This window comes from Poromitra crassiceps (genome assembly GCF_964638095.1).
Source record: "Poromitra crassiceps genome assembly, chromosome: 4".
NCBI classification, from domain to species: Eukaryota; Metazoa; Chordata; class Actinopteri; order Beryciformes; family Melamphaidae; genus Poromitra; species Poromitra crassiceps.
The window spans coordinates 55,140,081-55,153,384 of record NC_139626.1 but is presented as its reverse complement, the minus strand read 5'-3'; the positions used below and the strand labels follow the sequence as shown (position 1 = coordinate 55,153,384).

The window sequence follows — 13,304 nt, the reverse complement described above, 5'->3', positions numbered from 1 at the left end:
TTTGTCTACAGTCTGAGAAATAGACATTCATCATGTCTTCTTCATTTCATGTCTTGCAGCCTCAGGACCCCGGCTGGAGCGTCTGGTGGAAGAACCAGCACGTTGGAAGGTAGGTGAAGTAATAGGAAGTGAAAATCAGTTGTGAGGAAGAAAGAAACATCGACCCTAACCCCTAAATTCTGTCTGTGGTCCTTTCTGTGCTGCACTCCCTCTCTCTGTCCCGCCTCTCTTTCTCTGTCTGTGGTACTTTCTGTGCTGCACTTCCTCTCTCTGCCCCCCACCTCTTTCTCTGTCTGTGGTCCTGAAGACTACTTTTATCATTATGAGATCCAACTTGAATTTTAAATCTTGGACAGTCCTCTGTGATAGAGAATGAAGTAGATGTTCCTGATGAGGTTACTGTAGTAAGAAGTCCGTCATCAAATTTTTTCAGCGCTATTCAACATTTCCTTCTCTGTATTTCTGCAGCCAAAGAAACCATCAAATTGGGACCTGATTAAGTTAAAGTTGGTGAGTGGATTTCTTTTTTTGTGAACATTGGAAACTGCAGATAGCAGTTGCAGTGTTTTTGGATTTGAAGTTATTTATAATTGACAGCTCCTGCCTGGAAATGATCTTTTTCTTCAGCTGAACATATAGGCCTAGACCTGTCAGAAAACCAAGGCTGGTATTGTGTTGTGTCCCTGTACCTATTTTCTGATTCCTGTCACTACATGAGGAATACAGAAGTATAGTATGTCTACAGTCTGAGAAGTGAGGTTTTTTATTTTTTTATTTTTTTATTTCACCTTTGTTTATACAGGGAAAAAGTCCCTTGAGAGCAAGCTCTCATTTTCAAGGGAGCCCTGTTACAGTAAAACATTTACAGTAAACACATGTTACCAGACAGACAGTTACAAACAAAGCGGGATACATCAAGTAAAACAAGACCATACATTCTGTAGGGTACCCTCAAGGAGTAGTCTAAAAGAATTAAAGGAAATAAATTGGTCAAGTTTTAAAATGTTCTGGAGCTTGTTCCATCTGTCAGGGGCATAAAAAGAGAAAGCAGTCCTTCCTAGGTCTGTCCTTACACGCGGAACAAACAATCTGATGTGCGATTGTGCACGTGTTCTATAACATGTATTACTCAAATTGATGAGCGATGACAGGTAGGAAGGAAGCTTTCCTATCAGAGCTTTATAAATGAATAAAAGACAGTGTTGCTCCCTTCGAGCTGACAGAGCGGGCCAACCCACTTTCTCATATAAAATACATCGATGCGTGAGAAATCTATCACCCGTTATAAAACGCAGGGCACTGTGATACACTGCATCAAGTGGCTTTAAGATAGCGGGTGTGGCATGAGCATATACAACATCACCATAATCAATACAGACAAAATTAAAGATTGAACAACGGTCTTTCTAGAATCAAATGAAAAACAGGCTTTATTCCTGTATAAAAACCCAATTTTTCTCCTCAATTTCTTGGTAAGGTGTTCCACATGGGTCTGGAAGGTTAATTTAGAATCCAGCCATAGGCCCAGATATTTATAAGAGTCAACAGTTTCAATTTGAAAACCTTGAAGTGTTCGAATACAAACGTCACTATCAACACCCGAGGACCGTGAAAACAGCATCGCTTTGGTCTTGTTGGAATTTAAAACAAGTTTAAGATCAAGAAGAGACCGCTGGAAAGTGTCAAACGCGGTCTGTAGGCTCGCGGCAGCCTGCGCCGGGGTGCGGCCGAAACTATACATGATTGTATCATCCGCATAAAAATGGGCGTTACAATCTATAAAGTGAATAAAACTGGCCCTGAAATAGACCCTTGTGGGACACCTTTGTGCGTCAAAAGGAAGCTGGATTTATGGTCATCAGCCACGACAGCTTGTTTCCTCCCCGACAGGTAATTGGAGAACCAGCGAACAGAGAGGTCGTCGAAACCCATGTAAGATAGCTTACCTAACAGAATGTCGTGGTCCACCGTATCAAATGCTTTTGACAGGTCCACAAAAAGAGCAGCACAATGCAGGTGATTATCAATACCATTCAAAATGTTATTCAAAACAAGAGATGTGGCAGTTACTGTGCTGTGACCTGGTCTAAAGCCGGATTGCTGCGACTGGAGAATGTTATAAGTCTCAAGGAAAGCTCTTAATTGGTCATTAGCCAAGGACTCCAAAACCTTAGCTAAACAGCATAATTTAGAGATAGGTCGATAATTGTTCATCTCTGTCGGGTCGCCCTCTTTAAACAGAGGCATGACCTGGGCCGTCTTCCAAATGGAGGGGATTTCCCCAGAAATAAAAGTCAAATTAAAAATGTGTGCAAGTGGGGAGGCCAGCAAATGAGCACTGCAGCGCAGGAGATAAGGTTCAATATCATCCTCTCCCTTAGATTTTTTGGTGCTCACTTTGGAAAGTGCTACGAATACATCGTGCTCACTAACCAAACTGAAAGAAAATCTATCTGTAAAAAGAGGGGAGGGATTCAGGTCGGTAGTATGAACCTGGGGGTTCATAGTACTAGGGAGCCTGTCAAAGAGGTAACTAGATGCTACAAAATGTTGGTTAAAAGCATTACACATCAAGGATTTATCTGAGATTACAGAGTTCTTAGTATTAATCTGTGGGGGGAGACCGGAAGTGGCCTCAGGCTTCAGTGATTTTATAGATCGCCAGAAATTGGCAGAGCTTCCCTGCGAGTTGTTAAGCGAAGATACATAATAATCTGACTTAGCTTTTCTGATTACACAGATACAATTATTCATACCAAATTTCAATCAGAAGGCCGCCATATTCGCATAACCTGATCAGCCCGTGACGTCAGTCAAGTTTAAGTATGACATCAGTTATGACGTCAGTTCATCCTAGTACATATAGCGAGGGTTCTACGTCACCTCCCTCTCTGGCGGATCATAGCAGCAGCTTGCCTCACAGTTGTTCATCATCTCCTCTGAAGCTGTTGTTTCGCTATTCTATTCTCCCATTCTCCTATCGTTTGCCGCTTCCATCCTGTTCTTAAATCGCCATTAATCCGTGGGTTCACTCAGCATTGACTTTCACTCTCAGCACGTCTGGATTGGGAGATGAGCAGAATGGAAGATTCGGGCAGGAGGAAATAGAACATTTCCTGGACGGAGACGAGGATTTTTGACGATGATAGCCTACTCTGTTCCTGCTCGTGGATTTTGGCATTCGTTCGTTTCTGCGGCTGAGAGGCTCTCTACTCAGCCGGGCAGACCCGGGCGCAACGGCCTAGACCGACGAGGAGACTCACTGAAGAAGGGCCAGAGAGGCAGGAGGCGCGTCACTGCGAAGGCCGAGGGAGGACTGAAAAGGAAGCGAGGGCACCCGCGGACATGCAAGGGCCTGCGAGGAAAGGAAACCTTCCAGAATTCCTTTCAAGTGCAAAGGAAGCAAGCCGCACACCGCCCATCAATTTATTAATATCGCCTCTGTTCGGGTTTGACTTTACAGGCCTGTCAAACAGCAATAAAACACAAAAAACAAGCAGCAAATGTCTTTATGATAGTGCATGAACTCTTCACAATCTCTGCAAGGTTGTATTCCAGCCTATAAGTAAAGAAAGATGCTGGCGGGCCTACATTAAATGTCTCCTTGCATCCAATAATGTGAAATTAAATATCTTAACAAAACAAAAAACAAAAAAATCATGCTAAGAATCAGTTCCCTACCCGCGACAAGCCAGACAAGACGAGACGAGACGAGAGGAGACGTGCAGTCAGTCAAACTTTTAAAAGTATAGCCTATTTTCTGAAGACGGTCTATTGACAACGACAACACTTAGGTTATTAAAAGCGACTGCAGCTGGTTGACACGCGGGCATCCAACTCGCATTCAGAACGGTCTTAATAGCCTACTTCTCATCATGGCGATGTTTGCTTTAGCCTACTGTTAAGTGAGGCGCAGAGATAAGAGCGCTACCTGTAGCCTACATCCGAGAACGAAATCCCTTGCTATGTTGCGCGTTGTGAGTTATTTTTTCTTCAAGATGCTGCTCCATAAAGTCGTTAACACAAATAAACGAGAGCTGCTGCTTGTTAAATGGCAAATCAACTGAGGTCATAGTAGGATTTCTTTGCTGAAACGACTGATATTAGTAGGCTAAATTAATGGACATCATAATATGCTTTCAACCATCAGAGGGATGGTGCAATTACTTATATCATCAACGGCCATTAATAACAATAATAATAATACTACTATTAATAAGAATAATATATATACATAATTATAATGATGATAATAAAATAATAATAATAATAAGGTAAATAAATAATAATAATAAAAACAAAAACAAAACAAAAACAGCAACACTCGTATGAGTATGGTTTTAACCTGCGCCGTGTAGGGCTGACGCCTACGTCCCCCCTGTCCATGGTACGTTATGTCAAGCTCAGACCTTGGACTAGCCCTTCTGCCCCCCTGTTCCTCATCGCACCCCGTCATCACATGACGAGATGTTGGTTCATCCAGCACTTCAAGTGGACGCTCCATATAACCTCCCGGCGGAGATCTACTCCAGTCACTCCTTCTGGATCGGCGCGGCTACATCGGCTGCCGCGCAAGGGCTGTCCTCCGCCTCCCTCCAGCAAACAGGGCGCCAGTCAGGTTTCTCGGCCTACATCCGCCAGAGCAGGCGGCCATACCGGCGGCCGAAAGGCCCCTCCTCCCGTAATTGGTGAGCATGGCAATGGACAGTGTCCCAATACCTCAATGTCATAACTTCTCGTTGGTGGTGCCGCCCGGTAAGGCGCCGTAAGTCACCCCCAATTTGAGCGCAAAGTTCAGCCCAGGTGGTTCTGAATTTCACTGTGCCAAAAGTAAGAAACCGTAAGACACGTCCGGCAAATGTGGGTTTAAATTTCATAATATAACATCCCCACTGTATAAACCCCTAAGTCATCTCCACTGTACAAACCCCTAAGTCATCTCCACTGTATAAACCCTTAAGTCATCTCCACTGTACAAACCCCTAAGTCATCTCCACTGTATACACCCCTAAGCCAGTGATCCTCACTATTTTTTCAGTGAGAGCCACACTGGCAGGACAAAGTCAAGAGGAGAGCCACTTTTACCGCAAAACACCTGAATTCTGTGTTTTACTGTTTGCACCCTTTTTAATAATCAGAGAGTGTCTAATAATGTGATGAATGAATGAATAAACAAACAATAAGATATAACAGTTTATTTATAATAGTGCAACACAACATTGCACTTTTTTTTAATCAAATGCTTCAATACAGTCAGAACAAATACATCAAAAACAATACAGCCACAAAGTCCTGAATCAATTCTTCAGGACTTGAATCTGTTAATGAGCTGCACTAATGGGCGTATAGCCTCAGCTATTGTTATGGAATTGATTGAGTTGCCTCTTATCTGAAGGCTCTGAGTACAGAGAAGTGAACGCTTTTATTTTGAAGGTAGGAAAGGAAAAATGGTATGTGTGAAGTGACGGCTGTTAGATGCTGGTCGGCGGGAGGGGTTGCACTGTGTGAAGCGCTCAGACCGCTGGATTAGAAAAGTAAGTAGAGAAAACAGCCATCAGCCATACCGTTTTATACCAATGTAATGTCAAATGCTTTGTGATTCAAAGGTCAGAAAGTCGCCAGATCACTTTTGAGAAATAAAGACGCTAGGTCAAGATGATGCAATATTCCATGTTGAATGAAGTGTGCTGCGAGCCGCCAATCAAAGCTTAATGAGCCGAATGTGGCTCCCGAGCTGCGCCATGAGTAAGGGGGCCCTAAGTCATCTCCACTGTATAAACCCCTAAGTCATCTCCATCGTATAAACCTCTGAGTCATCTCCACTGTATAAACCCCTAAGTCATATCTACCGTGTAAACCCCTAAGTCATCTTCACTGTACAAGCCCCGAAGTCATCTCCACTGTATACCCCCTAAGTCATCTCCACCGTGTAAACCCCTAAGTCATCTCCACCGTGTAAACCCCTAAGTCATCTCCACTGTATAAACCCCTAAGTCATCTCCATCGTATAAACCGTTAAGTCATCTCCACTGTATAAACCCCTAAGTCATCTCCACTGTATAAACCCCTAAGTCATCTCCACTGTATAAACCCTAAGTCATCTCCATCGTATAAACCTCTAAGTCATCTCCACTGTATAAACCCCTAAGTCATATCCACCGTGTAAATCCCTAAGTCATCTCCACTGTACAAGCCCCGAAGTCATCTCCACTGTATACCCCCTAAGTCATGTCCACCGTGTAAACCCCTAAGTCATCTCCACTGTATAAACTCCTAAGTCATCTCCATCGTATAAACCTCTAAGTCATCTCCACTGTATAAACCCCTAAGTCATCTCCATCGTATAAACCTCTAAGTCATCTCCACTGTATAAACCCCTAAGTCATCTCCATCGTATAAACCCCTAAGTCATCACTGTATAAACCCTAAGTCATCTCCACTGTATAAACCCCTAAGTCATCTCCACTGTATAAACCCCTAAGTCATCTCCACTGTATAAACCCTAAGTCATCTCCATCGTATAAACCTCTAAGTCATCTCCACTGTATAAACCCCTAAGTCATCTCCATCGTATAAACCTCTAAGCATTCTCCACTGTATAAACGTCTAAAGTCATCTCCACTGTATAAACCCCTAAGCCATCTCCACTGTATAAACCCCTAAATCATCTCCATTGTATAAACCCCTAAGTCATCTCCATCGTATAAACCGTTAAGTCATCTCCACTGTATAAACCCATAAGTCATCTCCACTGTATAAACCCCTAAGTCATCTCCACTGTATAAACCCCTAAGTCATCTCCACTGTATAAACCCTAAGTCATCTCCATCGTATAAACCTCTAAGCCATCTCCACTGTATAAATCCCTAAGTCATATCCACCGTGTAAATCCCTAAGTCATCTCCACTGTACAAGCCCCGAAGTCATCTCCACTGTATACCCCCTAAGTCATCTCCACCGTGTAAACCCCTAAGTCATCTCCACTGTATAAACCCCTAAGTCATCTCCTTCGTATAAACCTCTAAGTCATCTCCACTGTATAAACCCCTAAGTCATCTCCATCGTATAAACCTCTAAGTCATCTCCACTGTATAAACCCCTAAGTCATCTCCATCGTATAAACCCCTAAGTCATCACTGTATAAACCCTAAGTCATCTCCACTGTATAAACCCCTAAGTCATCTCCACTGTATAAACCCCTAAGTCATCTCCACTGTATAAACCCTAAGTCATCTCCGTCGTATAAACCTCTAAGTCATCTCCACTGTATAAACCCCTAAGTCATCTCCATCGTATAAACCTCTAAGTCATCTCCACTGTATAAACCTCTAAGTCATCTCCACTGTATAAGCCCCTAAGTCATCTCCACTGTATAAACCCCTAAGCCATCTCCACTGTATAAACCCCTAAGTCATCTCCATTGTATAAACCCCTAAGTCATCTCCATTGTATAAACCCCTAAGTCATCTCCACCGTATAAACCCCTAAGTCATCTCCACTGTATAAACCCTAAGTCATCTCCATTGTATAAACCCCTAAGTCATCTCCACTGTATAAACCCTAAGTCATCTCCATTGTATAAACCCCTAAGTCATCTCCACTGTATAAACCCTAATCTCCACAGTGTAAACCCCTAAGTCATCTCCACTGTAGAACCCCTAAGTCATCTCCACTGTAGAACCCTTAAGTAATCTCCATTTTCTAAACCCTCAAGTCACCTCCACCGTATAAACCCCTAAGTCATCTTCACCATATAAACCCTCAAGTCACCTCCACCGTATAAACCCTTTTGGGGGGATTCGGATTCGGATTCCTCACCGTATAAACCCCTAAGTCATCTCCACTGTATAAAGCCCTAAGTCATCTCCACTGTATAAACCCCGGCCTAAGCCATCTCCGCTGTATAAAGCCCTAAGTCACCTCCATTGTATAAACCCCTCCCCTAAGTCATCCAAGTCTGGAAAAAGCCAAGTTAAGTCACAAAGTCACCAAGGATGAAGGCCAGGCCAAGTTAAGCGCCAGCTGTGAGTTGCTGTAAGACGCCATAAGTCACTAAAGCTTGTTTTATACTCGCCATGCCGTGAAGGGTGGAGCGCGGGGCGCGAGCGTCAAATGACGTCAAGGTGTTGGGCGTGGTTTGGCGCTACCTCCGTAGGACGCCCACCGCGTACCTGCAGATTTTTATCGCAGCGCGACCTCCGCACAGCTTTTCTCCAAACATGGATGCTTTCGAAGCACGTCTCGCTGAACCTCTACGACACTTCCCAAAGGGACCACAAGGACCAGCAAATGCTACAGAACTTGTGGAGAGAAATCACTAGCACACTGGGAGAAGAGGACACTTTTTGTAAGAAAAAGTGGGAAAACGCTAGAGACCGCTTTGTTAAAGCAAAAAAAGCTCAGGTGAAGAAGAGTGGAGATCCCGGTGGCATAAAAACAATTCCTCCTATTCTCGTGCAGCTGGGAAGGCTGTCAACATCGTATTACCGAAAATAACTTTGATTTGGAGGTAAGCAATATTACACAAATGTAAGCAACAGTAAAGAATGTTTTATTATTTGGTTTTATTTTATTTATTTAGCCTTTATTTAAACAGGTGAAATCACATTGAGACCGAAGTCTCATTTACAAGTGCGACCTGTTTTGCGACATACAGCAGCTCATACAACAGTTACACATATAAAGACAGCAACAGTACAATCAGCGGTCAAACCTTAATAAGTTAAAAACAACATGAAACATAAAGTGCTGAAGGGGGGGGGGGGGGGTAGAGAACAAATTTAGCCTTGAGAGCAGGAGCAGATCAAGGAAGCTCTCGCCAAATTACTCAACAATAATTTAAAACTTGCCACAGGGATCAAACTGGACAGCTTCAGACTCTGCTGTAGCGTGTTCCAGGTGGAGGGGGCAGAGTAAGAGAACACCTTTTTTCCACGCTCAGTACGAACTGAGGGGATGGAATAGGTGATGAAGTTTTGAATGCGTAAGCTATAGTTGGATGGACTGTTTGCAGAGTAGATAGACAGATAAGTAAGTGGGAAGCAGACCAAGGATGGATTTATAAATGAAAGTATACCAGTGCACAGTTCTGCGCATGGAGAGGGATCACCAGTTGACTAAAGAATACAGCAAGCAGTGATGTGTAAGGGGTTTACAGCCAGTAATAAATCTCAGCGCACCATGCATCCAGCAGATGGAGACATTTAGCAGATGCATTCATGTACAGAACATCACCATAATCCAAAAGCGGCAAGAAGGTGGCAGCAACCAGTCGTCTCCTTGCATTGAGGGAGAAACAAGATTTGTTCCTAAAAAATAAGCCCAATTTCAACCTTAACTTCCTTGCCAGCAAATATGAAGTTTAAAAGAAAGGGCATCATCAATTAAAATACCAAAATATTTATAAGAACCCACAAGCTCAATAGGGGTACCCTGCATTGACAAAATGGAGGGGAGAACAGCTGGCACCCTCTTAAAAGAAAATAACTTGGCTTTTGTTTTATCTGCATTTAACACCAATTTGAGATGATACAGGTGTGACTGTAAGACATCAAAAGCAGACTGTAAGCATTCAAAAGCAAGGGCACCAGTGTTCGCACAACAATGCAGAATGGTATCATCCGCGTAAAGATAAACAGAGGTATTTATATTACGACCTACATCGTTTATATAAATGATAAAGAGGGTTGGCCCTAGCACGGAGCCCTGTGGCACGCCACTTGTGACATCAAGGACACTGGAGGAGAGATCACCAAATTGAACACATTGTCTACGGTTTGAGAGGTAATTTACAAACCAACCAATGGCTTGAGTAGACAGACCTATATCTAATTGTCCAAAGAGTCAGTGACTGATAGTCACGACTGGTGAGCACTCTCAAAAAAGTTTCAAAAGCTACGGTGCAAGGCGCAAACAATATACAGAAGGACAAAAAAGCCAGCACTCAAAATAAATCATTTTGGGCTTTTTTAATACCTTCAAAGCAGCAGTTCAGGCAATGGACGTTTCGGCACAAGCCTTCCTCAGCATTGTGAATCCTCAATATTTTGAGTGCTGGCTTTTTTGTCCTTCTAGACCTATATCTAACAAACGCTGGCATAAGGTATGGTCAACGGTGTCAAACGCTCAATAAAAAGAGCGGGCGGCACAATGATTTTTCTTGTCCAAAGCCTCCACAATGTCATTTACAACTTTAGCAGCAGCAGTCACTGTGCTATGGTGCTTCCTAAAGCCAGATTGAAGAGGAGATAAAATGTCATTTAAACAAAGGAATTCCGTGACTTGTTAATTTACTAGCCTTTCAAGGACCTTGGCTAGGATAGAGAGCTTTGAAATGGGTCTGTAATTATTTAAAATGTGTGGATCACCGCCTTTCTAAAGTGGGAGCACAAAGGCAGTTTTCCAGACCTCCGGAATTACATTATTAAAGATAGACAAATTAAAAATATGTGTTATAGGACATAGCTCGGCTGTATCTCGGCTGTGTCTATTGCACATACGTTGTATTGTATTGCCACAAAGACCACACAACACACCTACTACTTCCTGCTTTACCACCGCAAAACTTCCAAATATTATCATATCCACCACTTGAAATTAGTATAATGAGTGCGATTATATCAGTAATACTCAGTAATACCCAGTAATAACACCACTCATAACACAAGCATGGCCTAGCAGTTTCAATTCATTTTATGTGTTTATTAGGTTTGTCTCTGTTCTACAATGTAGCTGGCAGGGTCCTCCTGTCTTTCCATTTTCATGTGGTGTTTATCGGGCGGCTTATAATTTCATGTTTCTTTATTAAAGGGATGGAGTCGAGGGTCTGCCCTGGCCTCCCCATCACCTACTGCTGCCCTGGCCTCCCGTGTGCCTCCCGCTGCCCTGGCCAGCACTGCACCTCCCCAGGCCTGCACTGCGACTCCCGCCCTCGGGCAAGCAAGACCGTGGCAAGAAAGAGAGTTGGAAGAGAGGGCGAAAGGAGAGACTCCTGAATCTCGCTTCACTGGTGTCCTCACAGACCTGCTGGAGCGTGTCCACCCCTCTCAGAGGCTGATCACACAACAAAAACTCTACCAAGTGGTGCACGAGGATGCTCTCAGATTCCCATTGCATCTCCCCAGACTCCCCAGGGCTGCACTGCAACTTCCGCCCTCGGGGAAGCGAGACCACGGCAAGGAAGAGAGAGGGCGAAAGGAGACTCCTGAATCTCGCTTCACAGGTGTCCTCACGGACCTGCTGGAGCGTGTCCACCCCTCTCGGAGGCTGATCACACAACAAAAACTCTACCAAGTGGTGCACGAGGATGCTCTAGCAGGGGCACACAATGCAAATTCATAGAGGTCCAGTTAGAGAAAATGTCCTCAAGCAAAGGTCCGGAACATTGTAACGTACAGCTTGCGTTATGATTCAGTGCCATTGAACTTAGGCTACTTCAATGATTGCAGTAGCCTAATGGTACAATGTCTGTATGTAGTCAACGACTGACTGTTAAATCAAAATAAACATCAACAATGTTTATTTAGTTTTCATATTTAACTGGATTAATTATAAATAACTAGCCTACACTAATAATAAATACATGTTCTTTTCTCATTTCAAGTAAAATAATGGCTGCATTTAAAATAACATACAACAGAGTGCTTTGGGAAAATGTGCATCTTAAAAGTGTTTTAATTTTAGAAAGAAAATCTTCTTTTCTTCCCTTAACTCCACCTTTTCTCTTGAGAGAAGTGAGCTCCCTATCTATCTATCTATCTATCTGTCTCAGCGTCTGTCTCTATCTATCTGCCTGTCTGCCTGTCTGTCTGTCTATCGATCGTTCGCAATGCAAACGTCACATGCCGTTGGGCAGTGAATGTGTGAGTGTGCCCTCAGTCTGGATTTGAGTGTGTTTGCTCGTGTGGCGCTTTCATAGACAGGTTAGGATCGCATCGCACTTCACATCTCCAGCAGGGCTGCTGTTCACCTAACTGTTTGTTTTTGATTTGAGGTGTGATGAAAAAGCGGATCAAATTCTTCCAGCCAAATTCCCTCCATCCTCTGGAGCTAGTTGAAGTTTGTTGTGTTTCACATTTCGAAAGCCAATCATCCTCTGACAAATTAATACCCAGTTCTAGTTCCCATTTCGATTGAACATATAGTGAATTATTCCCATTTCGGTTATGCAAGCGTCTGTATAATCTAGAAACAATTTTAGCGGTGTATATGCTCCCATAAATACTTCAATCACTTCATTTCCTTCAGCTGAAATCTGTTTCTTAATTTCTGTATCAAAGAAGTGTCTTAGCTGAAAATATCTAAGCAGGTCCCGTTTTCTAAATCAAATTCTGTTTTACATTTCTCAAAAGGTTTAAACTTGTGACCCTCCAATAGTGTACAAACGGCTGTTATACCTCTTTCCCTCCACCTTGCAAAGGTGTTATCCAATACTCCAGGTCTGAAACTGGGGGACTGGGATGGCCAGATCAATAGTTTACTATCTTTGGCCAAATTATATTTTTTAACCACTTCTTTCCATATTGCCAATGAGTTTTCTAGAATGGTGTTGTCTCCCTTTAAAATTGCACAGTCCTTTCCCCCTAGTGATGCCTGAGGTTGAGCTTGTTCCAGACTCATCTCAATATCCTTCCATCTAGCCCGGTAGGTCGGAGAGCACCAACAGACGATATATCTCAATTGAGCAGCATAATAATATTCCCTAATGTTTGGTAATGCCAGGCCTCCTCTCTCTTTACCAATCTGAAGTGTATTGAATTTCACCCTGCCCTGGGCCTGGCACCTGCCCATATAACCCGTGATATCTGTTTATCCCACGTTACGAACTGAGGGTCTGGGATCTTAACTGGTAATGATAGGAAGAGGTAACAGCCTTGGCAACACGTTCATTTTGATCACCTCTATTCTAGAACTAAAATCTAGAATAAGCGTAGACCATTTTAACCAATCCTTCTTTAACTTATTATTAATTATATTATAATTTGACTCGTAAATTTTGTTCTTATCATGGGTAATTAGCACCCCAAGATACTTTATTGAATCAGCCTCCTTTTGGCCTGATATTCTGTATTTTCTGTGCTCTAGGGGTCTGACCTATATTGAGTGTAATATAGCTGTATATACGTGATGTTTGTGTAAACATGTTATTTTGTCAAATTGTATTTTCTAAATGTAACTTCTTCCGGGATCATGTGACATGTCACATGACCTGGCCACGGGTATTTAAACATGGCGTCCTGTCTATGTCTTCATGTCTGAGGAAGAGCGTGTGTGCTCGAAACGTCACTCTGTTTTGCTTTATGGCT

The 13,304-nt window shown here is 43.0% G+C and overlaps 1 protein-coding gene across 1 annotated transcript in view; it reads left to right on the top strand.

Moving 5' to 3' along the window:
- Positions 1 to 13,304, top strand: part of LOC310775983 (uncharacterized protein) — a 20,808-nt gene extending 7,504 nt beyond the window's left edge. The window contains exons 4-6 of the mRNA XM_083636111.1: positions 60 to 109; positions 469 to 510; positions 10,810 to 13,304. Of these exons, the coding sequence (XP_083492237.1) occupies positions 60 to 109; positions 469 to 510; positions 10,810 to 11,340 (623 nt within the window). The 3' untranslated portion in view covers positions 11,341 to 13,304. The remainder of the gene's footprint in view (positions 1 to 59; positions 110 to 468; positions 511 to 10,809) is intronic.